The sequence below is a fragment of the Anoplolepis gracilipes genome, chromosome 3 (genome assembly GCF_047496725.1).
Source record: "Anoplolepis gracilipes chromosome 3, ASM4749672v1, whole genome shotgun sequence".
Taxonomy (NCBI): domain Eukaryota; kingdom Metazoa; phylum Arthropoda; class Insecta; order Hymenoptera; family Formicidae; genus Anoplolepis; species Anoplolepis gracilipes.
This window is the reverse complement of record NC_132972.1, coordinates 12,385,682-12,399,518: the sequence shown is the minus strand read 5'-3', so window position 1 is coordinate 12,399,518 and position 13,837 is coordinate 12,385,682. Positions and strand designations below refer to the sequence as shown.

At 36.0% G+C, this 13,837-nt stretch overlaps 1 protein-coding gene across 5 annotated transcripts in view; it reads left to right on the top strand.

The window, feature by feature from the left end:
- The window catches only part of Notum (palmitoleoyl-protein carboxylesterase notum), a 30,704-nt gene that overhangs the window by 13,056 nt on the left and 3,811 nt on the right, over nucleotides 1–13,837 (top strand). For 2 of the 5 annotated variants that reach the window (XM_072889016.1, XM_072889014.1), the window contains 3 exons: nucleotides 12,167–12,536; nucleotides 12,991–13,051; nucleotides 13,142–13,371. In XM_072889016.1, the coding sequence (XP_072745117.1) occupies nucleotides 12,167–12,536; nucleotides 12,991–13,051; nucleotides 13,142–13,371 (661 nt within the window). Of the gene's footprint in view, nucleotides 1–10,961; nucleotides 11,507–12,166; nucleotides 12,537–12,990; nucleotides 13,052–13,141; nucleotides 13,372–13,837 lie in introns of those variants that run through there. The other 3 variants (XM_072889013.1, XM_072889018.1, XM_072889017.1) reach the window with 3 other exon arrangements.

Below are 13,837 nucleotides of genomic sequence, written 5' to 3'. Positions count from 1 at the left end.
TCATAGTGATTGCACTTATAAATGCACAGATAAATTTGAAGTAGAAGTGCAGAAATACAAGTATACTTGATTTTGAAATAAAAATTCAACACGTCAAGCGCAAAAATTGTCCTATTTTAACAATTTTATAGTATTCTGGTCTATTTTATTTAATTCTACTTTTGGTAATGTGTTATTTTTTTAGATTTAGATTACACTCCGTTTCTCTCTTTTTCTTGAACATTTTATTGCTTGTTTTTGTTGGCAGTCTGATTAAAAAATTTAAATAATTAAACTCCAAAAAAAATCACTAATAATTCGTACACACATATAAACGCATTGATAAGATATACGCATCGTCAGACAAAACTACAGAAAATGAAATTCAAAAGATGAAATAAAATTTGCAAGGATATATGCATATCAAATAACGACATAACATGGATGAGCTTGATGCCACGAGCTTTTGTGTCAAATTCATATCCCTGGCGGGTCTAATTAGCAATCGAGATGAGCAGCGGCGAACGCAATTTCCCATTTACGATCCGAGAAAACATAGCGGACCGCGGCGTCGTCGCCGTAAAGTCCGTTCCTCGATCGTTACGAATCTTCTCGATATCTCGGCCGTGTCGCGATAGCCTCGGGTGAGAAGAGAATCGCCTCGAGAAACGAATCTCGTTACGGAGCAGTTATGAATCGTATTATCACGTATTATCGATTTGTACGGCGTCACTGATTGACGGCGGCCGAATGGAACCTTTGATGTTTGCCGAAGTTTGCGAACGAGACTTCCGGAAAGAACGTATACATATATCGGGGGATACGCACAAGTACGGATCGGGCACGCGTGAAGAATCTCCCGAAGAGCGAGATGAATACAGAGAAGAGGAGATGGACCCGCCAAAGCGGAGGCACGAAGTACACGCGCACATGAAGGAGACGGATAAAGAGAAGGAGAGAGAGAAAGAGAGATCTTCGAAATAAGCTCCCGTAAAATGATTGCCTACCTACGTCCGCTACCGCGCCGTTATGTCCGATTTCGCCTAACTTGTTTGATGTCAGCTGGAGTCTGATTTCGCGGCGTGACTATCGAGTTACGCTCTTGGGATTCAGGTCGCGTTTTATCTTTAGTAAGCAAATTTCGAATGATAACATGGTCACACGGAGAGAGAGATATATATATACGACTCCGTGTGACGACCGTAAATAATTAATCAGGTTGTTAATTACAGATTATTTATTTTCTGCCAAATTTTATTTCGTGATTTACTATTTTTTATAACTCATTATTTTGGCAAAAGTATCTGACAGAGAAGAATATTTATATAATCGGAAATAAGATTGTCTTTTTACAGATAAGAATGTATATGGCTTACAATCTTTTACTATGGTTTAAGTTTATTACATACTGCAATTCTTTCAATTTTTAAATGCCTTCCTTTTAAGAGAGTACAATTTCATTCATTCGAGCGAGATCAATACGACAAGTAACACTCGAGATTGGTGCGAGCAGCCTCTTTCCTCGTTGTCAAAGAAGCCGCTCTAATATCAGTGGAAGGGCAGATGGCCTCTCTCGCGCGTGCAAAAACACCATTTCCAGCGCGCGCGGCCGAGCCCTCGAAACGAGCGGCCATAATCGATGTTCCGTCTCTCGCGCCTCCGCGTTTCTCGCTTCCTCCCTGATCCTTCAGACGAATCAAGGTCAAAGTTCGTCACCGCAACTCGACAGGCCCTGAAGAACGGGCCAAGATTTTTCCGCGGCGCGGAAGAGCCGTTTCTTACAACACCGCCGTCGAGTAAAGCCGTTCGTTTGGTGGAGGAGGGGAAAAAAAAAAAAAAAAATGCAATCTCTTTTGGTTCCGCCGCGCTACGCGAGTTACGATGGCTCGCGCAAGAGAGAGTTAGCAAGAACGCGGTGTAGGCGGCACATCAAAGGCGCACCTCGGGCGTGAACGAGCGAGCGGGCACGCGGCTCAAGTAGAGAGCGGAAGACACCGCCACCAATCCTACCGCCATCCAATATATTTACTCCGATGAACCACCGCTACCATCACCATCGCGCCGCCGCCGCCACGACCACCATCACCACTATCGCCACCAACGTTACCACTACCACTACCACTACTATTACTATTACTACTACTACTACTACTACTACTACTACTACTACTACTACTACTATCACCACCACTATCACCGTCACTATTACTACCGACATCGCTGTCACTGCTATCATCGTCGTCGCCGCAACCACTGCACCGAGCCACGCCGTGACCATCGTGTAACCGCCACGCCACGCAGTCACGGTCGACGTACGGATACTTTGTTCGCGGTACGCCACACCAACTTGGGCCGAGCCCTTCTCTCTTTCTCTCCCTTTCTCTCTCTCTCTCTCTCTCTCTCTTTTTCCTCTATTAATCTCCGCCAGAAAATACGTGTCTAATAAATTGTAAATTATGGTTCCGCATTCGCATCGACAGTCGCTCGTTTTATCGCGAAATCAAAAGATACTTTTACAGATTTTAGAAATTCTCGAATATTTTTCCTCTCTGCAATCCATAATACCGATAAAATATGCAAGAAATTTTATTCTTTTAGGATGATGATATAAATATTTTAAATATAAACATAATATTAAAAATAATTCTTATCGTTAAATATTACAAATAAAATTATTTCTCTGTAAAGAGATTATATTTTTGCTGAGTAAAAGATGTTATTATACATATATCGATCGTGTTAACACAAACAAAATGAACAATTGTAACCGGAAGCCATCCAAAGCCGAAAGGCTTTAAATGGATTATTAATAAATAATAATAAATAATATATCGAGCGTATTTAAATATTTAATGAAAAAAATTTGTATATATATATGTATATATAAAACGTAATTTAAAAAAATATATATATATAATATAAAACAAAATGATAAATAGAAAACGAATTTTGGAATTGAAATATTTTCCTAAGGATTATTAACATGGGATTAAGTGGTTATTTTACGTCAAAATATTCATTATAATGTATTTTGTGCGGTGAAAAGAGATAAAAAAGAACGACCGATGATAAAAAGAAAATACTGGAAAATTTTCATCACTTCTATTCTTTCTCTTTCTTTAGATAATCCAAAAGTTTTCTTTACGCTGCCGGATGTCTGTGGTCTTTGTGATTCAACCGTGTTATTCATTTTTGCTTCGTATACGAATCTGTAGAAATGCAGTTTTAAATACATAGACCGTGAGAGTAAAACGACACAGTAACAGCCAACTTGCTGAATTTTTTGCATCGTTCATTTCGAAAAAATACAACTCAATTTTTGATTATAATTTGCAGCCACGTATATTTTGAATGGTGCCTGTTGGTGATATTCAGAATATATGAATGGTATATATAATTGTGATATGTATCACAATTTTGATCATATTTCTTTACGTAATTTTTCTCTTAATTTTTAATGTTAACAATAAGTATCTTGATAATTAAACATTTATTAATATAAGTCTCGAATATATTTGTGATACAATGTTAATCAGACATTCTGTCTTTTTTCCCACGTTTGTAATTTTGACATTAAATATTTTATAATTGAGTCGTCTAAAAATTAAAATTCTGTTAAGGTGAACTCATTTGAGAAACTAAATGGTTACTTGCACAATTAAAGATTAATTCACTAAAGACTATTTATTTTTAATCTTATATTATACATTTAGTTTATATCGTCATTTTTATTCGATATTAAATCGTTTAAAAAATTCATAAATGAAATCTGCAAAAATTATTCATTTGTCCAAATTCAGTGGTAGAAAATTATAAACAATAATTAATATCAGTTTGACGGTTCCTTTTAGAATTCTTTCTTTTCCTTTATTGCGAAGTTTATAATAAAGGAACTTTATTCGCAAAGTTTCACCAGATTTTCTTGCCGCGCGAATAATTAATGTCGACGAGAATCGCGACTTATGTTAGAGCTAGTTTATGAACCCGTGACGTTGGGGAAGTGCGTTGATCCCGCGGGTCGCCGGCAAGCAGGCCGACCGATAAATTAGTTGCCAGGAGATATCTCCTTCACTTTTCCCTCGTGCGCCGCGTTCGGAAGGCGCGCACGATGCGACGCGGAGTCGGCGAAGCCGAGCCAAGCGAGCGAAGGCGAGGCAGGGCAAGGCAGGGCAAGGCAGGGCAAGGCAGTCATATTTCAGCCCTTGTTAGGACGAGGGGCCCCTACCGAGACGGGCCGGGGAGAAAATCTCTTTGACTCGCCGCTCCGTGCCTTAATCCACTGGCATATACCCTATCTTGCCACCTGCTCTCTCTTCCTTCCTCATCTCTTCCTTCCTCGTCTCTTCCTTCCCTGCACCCTTTTATGCACGCCTATTTCCAACTCTTTCTCTCTCTCTCTCTCTCTCTCTCTCCCTCTCTCTCTCTCTCTCTCTCTCTCGTTTTCGCTCGATTCCGTTGTCTTCTCTTTCTTTTAGGCTTATCGACGTAAATTACGGCAGATACTTTACGCGTCTTTTCCTCTCCCGCTGTATTCCTTTTACGGGTTCGGATCTAAATAGAAGTGATATATGTCTACCGTCGTTGATTATTGCGGGATGTTATGTTAATTACTGAATTTCGTCTTAGCTGGTATATACATGCGAACATTTGCATGCTTCTACCAAACATGGCGTATCTAAATGCTTAAGATATTGATGAAATTTACCTTGAGATGTTTTGATATCAACTTACACACACATATTCTCATTCTCTCACATGTATGTCAAAGTTTTCAGAATTAATTTGCGATTAGCATATTCGAAATAAGAAATAATATTCTTCCGTAAATTAAGAGACTGTGCATAGGAAAACTGTGCATGAAGTTTGGATCGATTATGCTGCAGTAATGTAGCTCGAGACTAATAGATAAAAATAGCTTAAGCAACTATTTTATAAAATAACAGAAAAAAGCCAACTTGCTTTAAGGATTATCTTAAGAATATTAATATAAGGAAAGAAAAAAATAAATATTCAATTTTAAGCAAATAATTCTTCGTTGCGCAAACATAATCGCAAGAATGCACAGAATATCACGCATCTCATTGTCAGCTTCTGTCTGGAGATCAGCCGCAGTCGGTGCGGAAACGCATATAATAAAGCCGAAGCATAGCAAAGTCTTTCCGACATCTATCCCCGTAGACAGCTCAATCGTTGGAACCGAGCGCATATCTTGTCTCACCTTCATGCAGACGCTTCCTTGCTCCGTTAAAGAGGTTGATCTGCCGACGAAGCGGCACGGGAAGGAGGAGATAGCGGAAGATTTCAAATGCACCATTATTTGTGTAAAAGAATTAAGCCTCTTGCGAACTGGAGCTTTGACGAAGACTGTTTTTCGATTTTCTTATTGAATCTTCGATTTCTGTATTAAATATTCACTCAAAGAAGCGAAAAAAATTTTTTCTTTTATAAGAGTTTGACTTAATAATAATCTATAATATTATAGAAAAAGGAGCATAATTTATATATTAATAAGTTATTCAAACGGAAATAGATGCAGTCAAACATTGAAATTTCATTCTCTCCAGAGAGATATACTTTCATATCGGAGCGACAATATATTGTACTCGCGCGTTTTTAATTTAATGTCGAATTTGCATGCTACATTATTCTCCGGCACGGGCGATCGGGGATCCGTTGATAAAATCGATAATAATAAAAAATAATGAATATTCATTCTGTAATTACGACCATTCATTATATATGACGTATCATTAAATTAGTATTAGAATTATTATACGTGTGTTAACGTGATTTTTCACCATAGCATAAATCATACCGGAGAGATAGGAGATTTAATGGAGCAAGTGAAAAAACGAGACTATATATTTTTTCGGATAATTTTAATAAAATCCTAGCACGCGTTCAAAGCCATGAAAGTCGCACAATCTGCCGTTAAAAATCACTTTCCGTGATAAGTCCGCTGAGAATCGGGGATGAAAACTATCGTCGAGCGTATCCGAGAGAACGTAATTCTCAGTGCATCCTCACGTGCAACCCCCTCCCCCCTTCCGCATCCCACGGGAACGCGCTCGTTAAGTCGCGAGAGTGCGCCGAAAGCTGACGCTTACTTTCGCCAACCTCCCGAGGAAGGAGCCGCAACAACACATCCCCACATGCGCGTGCGGTTATGGTAATGCGTGGTTTGCGGTGCGTGTTAGCCGGCCGGCCGGCCCTCGTAATGGTAACGAGACGGTCTCTCACCATCATCATCAACATCCAGACGACGCGATGCGAACGATCAACGACTCACAGGCCGACCAGTAAGACGCACGGCCCTCTCTCAAAGGTGCCGACCGCGATCCGCTCTCTGGCTATTTTTAACCTGTTTTCGTCTCTCTTATGCCCTTCTCTTTCTCACTGTTTTTGTCTTTCCATCTCTCTCTCTTTTCACATCGCATTCTTTAGCTGTATTATGTTTTTACTAAATCAAAAGAAAGGCACATTTGGCATTGTGCCTTTCCTCAACTCTAGCATTTTAATTATGATTTACAAATGAATAATATAAATAAATTTCTTTTAAAAAATTTCTAAAAAATGTACGTTTACACACACATACATATGCGTGTGTGTGTGTGTGTGTAAATAATTTAAAGTTAAATTTGTCTATATAAATATAAATCAATCAAGACATATTTAATTACACATTTGCACAAGATAATTCTAATAGTCTCCATTAATTCTCACTAATCTTGCATATTTAAAGTTTACATCTTATTTTAAAAGAGAAAGAGAGAGAGAGAGAAAAGAGGGGGGGGAGTAATACGTTTAAACGTATCAATGAATTATGCATATACTTTCACAGTTTCATTCTTTCCTACATGCTCTTAGGGAACCCATGTCCCAGAGTATGAATAAATTTTCCCTCTCCTTTCTTTCTTCTTCATCGTTCCGTGCGTGTGCATTCGCGCACGCCGCATCGATGGAATGCCACGCATCACCAGCCACGAGAGTCAGTCAACCTCTCAAGGGAGAATCAGGTGTGGAACAAATGAATTCGCGACGGCGGAGACGGATCAGTCGGCTCCTTAATCTCGCGGAAGCGAACGCTTCTTTTGTCGACAACGGAATCGTAAAGCAGGGCATTGCCATTTCTGCTCCGAAGTATGAGATCATTTACTTACGCAAAAAGATTAAAGGGGTCGAGCGTCTTTTCGTTGTATGTACGTCTTCGAAAACGATAAAATGTAGTTTAAATTTTAGTTGTGATGTTATAATATTAAGAATGATGTTACTTGCAAAATATTAATATGACTTACAAATAATTATTACAGACTTTCTAATTATATGATGCTTACAAAAAATATTAATTACGTTACTAATCATAATACTATCATTCTCTTAAAAATTTAATTTGTTCAATTTATAAAGTAAAGTCTTAATCTGTAAAGATGTAGATGTTAAATAAGTTCTTTTTCCTTTCCTTTTTTTTAAATAAAATAAAATAATTTTCTACAGTATCTGCACAAAATATAATACCTACATATATTCTCATATATATATATATATATATATATATATATATATATATATATATATATGTGTGTGTGTGTGTGTGTGTGTGTGTGTGTGTGTGTGTTCGTGTGTGTACACATAATATTATTGAAAATTTGTTATTTTATTTACATCAAAATTTTTATATTCGTGTATGTTTCGTACGTTCGATAGTTGATAAAAATAAAGTTAAAATTTAGTGATATTACAAATAGTTTATTATTTTATTTTTGATAAAAAAATTCAAAAAAGCATGCGCATGTTAAATTGCAGAAATGTAAAAAATGTATGTATCGTAGATACAGAAATTTCGAGGAGAATTTGTGCATTTGGGATAAAATAAAAATATAAAACGAGTATCTCGATATCGGGCACTGAAGTTGTTTTATTAATAATATGAGAACCGAGATCAAAAATGATCCCAGTGGAAAATTTTTCTAATTATCTGTTAATAATACATTTCTGTTAATAATTACATTTGCTGTATGACTGTTTCAGCTTATGAAATTGTAAAAAATATAACAAAGAAAAATGTAAATAAAAGTATATATATATATAAAACTATATAACATTTATCTGACAACAGAAAAAATTATTAAATATTGAATGATTAACATCATTTAAATAAATAAATTTTTAACAATTATTATCTTTAAATATCAGCTATATATTAAATATACAATCTACAATGAGAAAACAATCAAAAATTTAATATTGTATGTTTTTTTATGGAAAAATTCTGTTCACATTTTTCCAAAAAAATATCGATTATTTAAAGTCGAAAAAATATGAAACTTGTATATTAAAATTGATAAATTAAGAAAAGTAAATTCTAATATTATAAGTTATACCTAATGAAATCTCCCGACAAAAATCGTTAAGAAAAAATACCTTTGCTAAAAAAGATGAAGGCCAAAATTTTGCAAAACATTTCTCTGTCTCTCTCGCTCTGTCTTTCTCTCTCCCTCTCTCTCTCTCTCTCTCTTTCTCTCTCTCTTTCTCTCTTACTATCACGTATGCTTGCGATAACAGAATATCGATCGATGCACAAATACGCGGAGTTCTTACACAAATGCCACGAGTGCGTCGCACCTCGCCTTACCTCGCCGTAAAAAGCGCTTCAGATCGCGGTCATTTATCTACGGCGTGATTCATCTCTTTGACTGCTGCGCACGGTATCTTTAAACGTTTTACCTGCTACCAGATTCCCTGCAGCTAGTATACGGTGTGCCGCCGGTCCAAGTAACAGCCATCACTTTGTCGGCCTTTGTCACGGGGATTATGCGCCGGGTGGCAAATTATGACGGACACCTTCACGCCCAGGACACCCTCTAATGCGCCGGCTACAGAGCCGGCAAAAAGAAAGAGAGAGAAACAGAAGGAGAGAAAGAGAGAGGATTGCGAGGGTCCTTAACATACCTTATAGTACGTGTTCCTTGAGAGAAAGCTCTAAATTATGTAAAAGTAGTTGATAGGGTAATTGAATATGTAATTTTAATAAGAGTTATTGTATTTAGAAAAGAGATATGATAATTAAATAATAATTGAACGATGATGTGAATGCAAACTTTATGATAAAAAATCAATCCACCATATTTCGTCAATTAAAATAAAATAAAGTAGAATAAAATAAATTTTTAAAGTTGATAAATTTTAAAATGTAAGACTTATTGTTTATGGTGACAATTAATACATCAATTGTGTAACAATTAATGTCAAAATATTATATATATAATAGCAGCAAACTTGTTATCTGATTTTTTTGTTTATATGTATTGTTTCCTATTTATATGAAATTTATAAGTTAAAAAAATTTAGTAAGCTACTAATACTGTGAGTGAAATTTACGATCAATTTATTAACAAAAAAAATATCATTAGATATTATTTATAATTACAAATTTATATTGTAAAGAATAAATCATACGGATTTAAGGCTATAAAAATCAATAAATGTAATATACCGCAAAAAAATGAAAATATTTGCGTCAATATAATATTGCCGAGCCATATCCTCGGATTCAAGACGGCTTTTCAACCCTCTTTTCTCGATAGTTCTTGAATACTCTCGCTTGGAGTGTAACATAGAGCTACCCTTCGGGAACTCACACCAACCCGACACCCCAGCAAACTGATTTACGGCATAATAAAGCGGTTAAGCGCAAAATGGAAGCTCACTCGTCCGAGTCGTCTACTTTATTTACAACCTTCCCGAAAGTTTCGATTCAATACGGATTTTGGAAATCGCTTCGAGTCTGTCGCTACGTTTTCCCGATAATTCGTGGTTACGGGTAAAATATACGACGAAAAAGAATCATGCCACTTTCGGTCAGCTTAACTTTTACAATAACAGAGGGGTTATCCCCAATATTTAACACCGATGAACTGTGAAAACGTTTTCTGCTCCATTGTCCTTAATTTCTTAAGAAATCTGAAATGTTACATCATGCTGACATTTTGAGTAATCGAACTAAACTAAGTTTAATAATTTTCTATGGGGATTGCAAAAAAAAAAATAAGGCTACAATTCTTTTCTTATCTTACATAAGAAATTACGTAAGAGTTTTTGCCCATAAAAATAATTTTAAATTCTACTTAAAAATGATTTTACAATACCTAAAAAACTATGACAGTTATAATTGAATTACAAATTAGACATTTAATTCTTAGGCATCAATTCTGTGTTTCGAAGAACTTCTATCATTATAAAGAAACTATTGCAAAATGATTGTATGATATAACTGTGTATATGTGCAAAGATGTATTTGTATGTGACATGTGCAAAGACCAAAAGAAATAGCTATTTGACAGCATTCTGTTTTAAATTGTCTTGAAAGAGAATAAAAAAATAGTCTGTATTCGGAAATCTAGATGATAACTACTTAATATCTTATGCGTATATAAACTAAATTAAAAATTTAAATATCTCTCTATTAAAGTCCATCTTAAGTTAAACAAAAAGAATTTCATTATTTATATAATCTTTATTCATGTATCTTTCAAGAGCTTAACTTGGAAAACTCTTAATTTGTCAATGTTGTTTATGATTTAAAAAATATCGTTTAAATATATGTTGAATTAATCAAAGACTTTATAATTGAGAGAAATTTTACACAGTTTTCTTATTGTATGTATACATCCACATCTTCTAATTATATATAATTAGAGGATTTATAATTTTTATTAGGAGAAAAAAAATGTGATACGAGAACGGCCGTCAATTTGAAGGATTATAGTGATCGATAAGATTCTAACTTAGACATTTGGCTTTCGCGTTAACCGCGAGAAAACTCGCGGCCGACGATCGGCGGTCGCGGTAAAATCACGATATCGCGCGGCGCACATTCTTTTCGCGGCATCGACGCGATGCAAAGGCAAAGACGAAAGAGTAGTGAGTTTCCTTTCCTTTTTGCTTTCGTTGCTTCGTATGGAGCGGAACCCAATTCGCCGTTTGCGGCCCATTATGCCCGATCATAATTGCGTCGCAACAACGTTTCTCCTTCCTACTATCCGCAATGTTGGCGGCAGCCTTTCATCTCGGTCCGAGACCGAGACTGAGCTTCTGTTTCCGAGGTGTTTCCGCCGGCGGCTACCGTTCTGGAAGCTGGAACTTGATCTTAAGTAGTCGCTTTCGTGAAAGAAAGACAGGAGGCCGAGGGACGGTGGAGGAACGTTGTTGCGGTAAAACACGCCAGAACATCGACAGAGATGGTAGCCGGACGCGGAATCGAGAGGGAGAGTGGCGCCGTGTAGCTCAGCGTCATCGTTATCGTCGTTTTTTAAATTATTCCCGCAGTTGCTCGTTTGTTACGTAGTCCGATGTGTTGGCCCGATATCGATAATACGTTCGTATAGAAATGGCCGATAAAAAAGGACAAGTCCATCCACGAGAACCAAGGAACATTAATGAACATTATTTATTCAAATAATATTCGATCAAATATTTGTGAAATCAAATACGTAATTATTATGTGTGTGTATGTGTATGCGTGTGTGCGGTAATTTTACTAATAGTAAAGTTAGATTTTCTATACGAACAAAATAGCTAAATAATCGATTAAAAGCAGTTTACAGTTTAGTGACAATTGTAATTTTTTTGAGCCGTGAAGCTTAAAATCATAAAAATATATTTATTATCATTATTTATTATGATTAGTGTATCAACATTATTATCGGACATTTAAAAAAAATATAACGCGATTATCAATATAACAAAATATTGATAATTTTCTTGTCAACATATCTATTTATAAATTTAAATTAATAGTAAAGACATATTAGTTCTGAATGCTGTTTTCGATTTTAATAATTCAAATTCAATTCATTTTCAATAATATCTAAAATAATTTTTTGTTTTGTTTATGAAAAATATTAAAAATTTTGCATAATAAAAAATTATTCTTAAATCTTAAAATTATCACATTTAACAAGATATTTTGGCGATTATATATTATACACGCGCATTGGATATTGGATAATTAAAAAAAATAATTATTATATCTGTGTATCTCTCTGATTTTATATTATTTTCAAGGAAAAAATCCTCTGCTAATAAAATTTATTTCGCAATAGGAAGTTTGCTAAATTAAGATTTCTGATAAAATAGAGAAAGCAAATAAATTTCGACACGATATCGAGATTTCTCGCACGTGTTTTAGATTATGCTGTGCCTAGTGGCCTTGAGCCTAACGATAGTTGCCGAGGACAAATTCACGAATACGGTCTCGATTTCCTCGAGTTCGCCAACGGAGTACCAGACCAACACGATACAGAAGTTGATGAGCATCTTGGGAAAGTATGGACTAGATGATCAGAGGGGCCTGAAGAGAGTGTACCTAAGCAACAGGTCGATTACTTGCAATGACGGATCGCAGGCCGGTTTCTACCTACGAAAATCCCACGGTTCTAGGCGTTGGATCATGTACCTGGAGGGTGGCTGGTATTGCTACGATCAAAAGAGCTGTAGAGCCAGATGGATGCGAGTACGGCATCTGATGACATCAACTCAGTGGCCCGAGACACGCGATGGTGGGTGATCGTTCGATCGTTTATAATTATACGTCACGCGGAACGGAAATGATTTTCCGCTTGTGCATCCGAGCATCGAAGCCCGCGCTGCGTCGTAAATTAATTTACGTGATCTTCCATGATGAATGCGTGTTCTTGATCGTTCGCATTACCTTGCACGATTTATTTCAATAATATATGTTGCGATGCAAGTCAATGTGCAAGAATATATTATGAGTAATTTATTGCAATGACGTAAATTCTATTTTTTCCGACTCATGTATATCAAACATATTTTTCACTTTTTGTCGATATTCACGTAAGAATTCATGCATATTTAATCAGATGTTCTTGCAGTCACTGATTTTATAATTCAATATATCTGCTTTTAATTAGTATTAAACATCTCTTGGCAATATGTATATAGAATGTGCCACTGACTATCGAAATAAAATTGTTTACAATTTTTTTTCAGTGGGTGGTATACTCTCGCCGAATCCCGATGAGAATCCATTCTTTTGGGGTGCGAATCACGTGTAGGTATTGTCCATCGCATAATCGACCTCGTGTTGCCCCGCTACAAGCAAGATCTTTCCATAACGATGCCATCGTTTTCATTTCCACAGTTTTGTTCCTTATTGCACGAGCGATAGCTGGAGCGGCACCAGGGCATTCAGAGATACGAACGACATGTTTTCGTTCATGGGAGCAGAGATCGTAGTCCAAATCGTCCGGGACTTGGTTCCTCTTGGCCTCGAAAACGCGAGCGCCTTTCTTCTGGCCGGCAGCAGCGCGGGCGGAACCGGCGTCATGTTGAATCTGGATCGCGTTCAGAATCTAGTGCACCATGAATTGGGTATGACGCGACCGGATCTATTTATCAATTAATTATCCTCTCGATTAAACGACATCGTTATTGACAATGGTCGTAATTTTGCCGGTAATAAATATTTATTATTCAGTATATTAGTTATGTTGGCCGAGTCAGCATTAGTAATGAGAATCATTACGAATTGTGAATATTTATAATCAATATTACCGTTGAAATGAATCATATTTTGCGAGTGGCTTTTTTTATACATATTAATAGATATCAATATTGTGTAAGATAGAATTATTATAATCTGTATATTCTTTATTTCTATATAAACAGCTGAATATGATTTTTTTAAATATTTTATATACGTACAAGGTTTTCAAATATAATATTAAAAAATATGAGCTATATAAAACTTTAGATCAGAGATTGCAGATATCTTATGATTTAAATATTCTCAAAATTGATAAACATTTTTCTTTTGTGTACGAGCTCGTTAACTTAT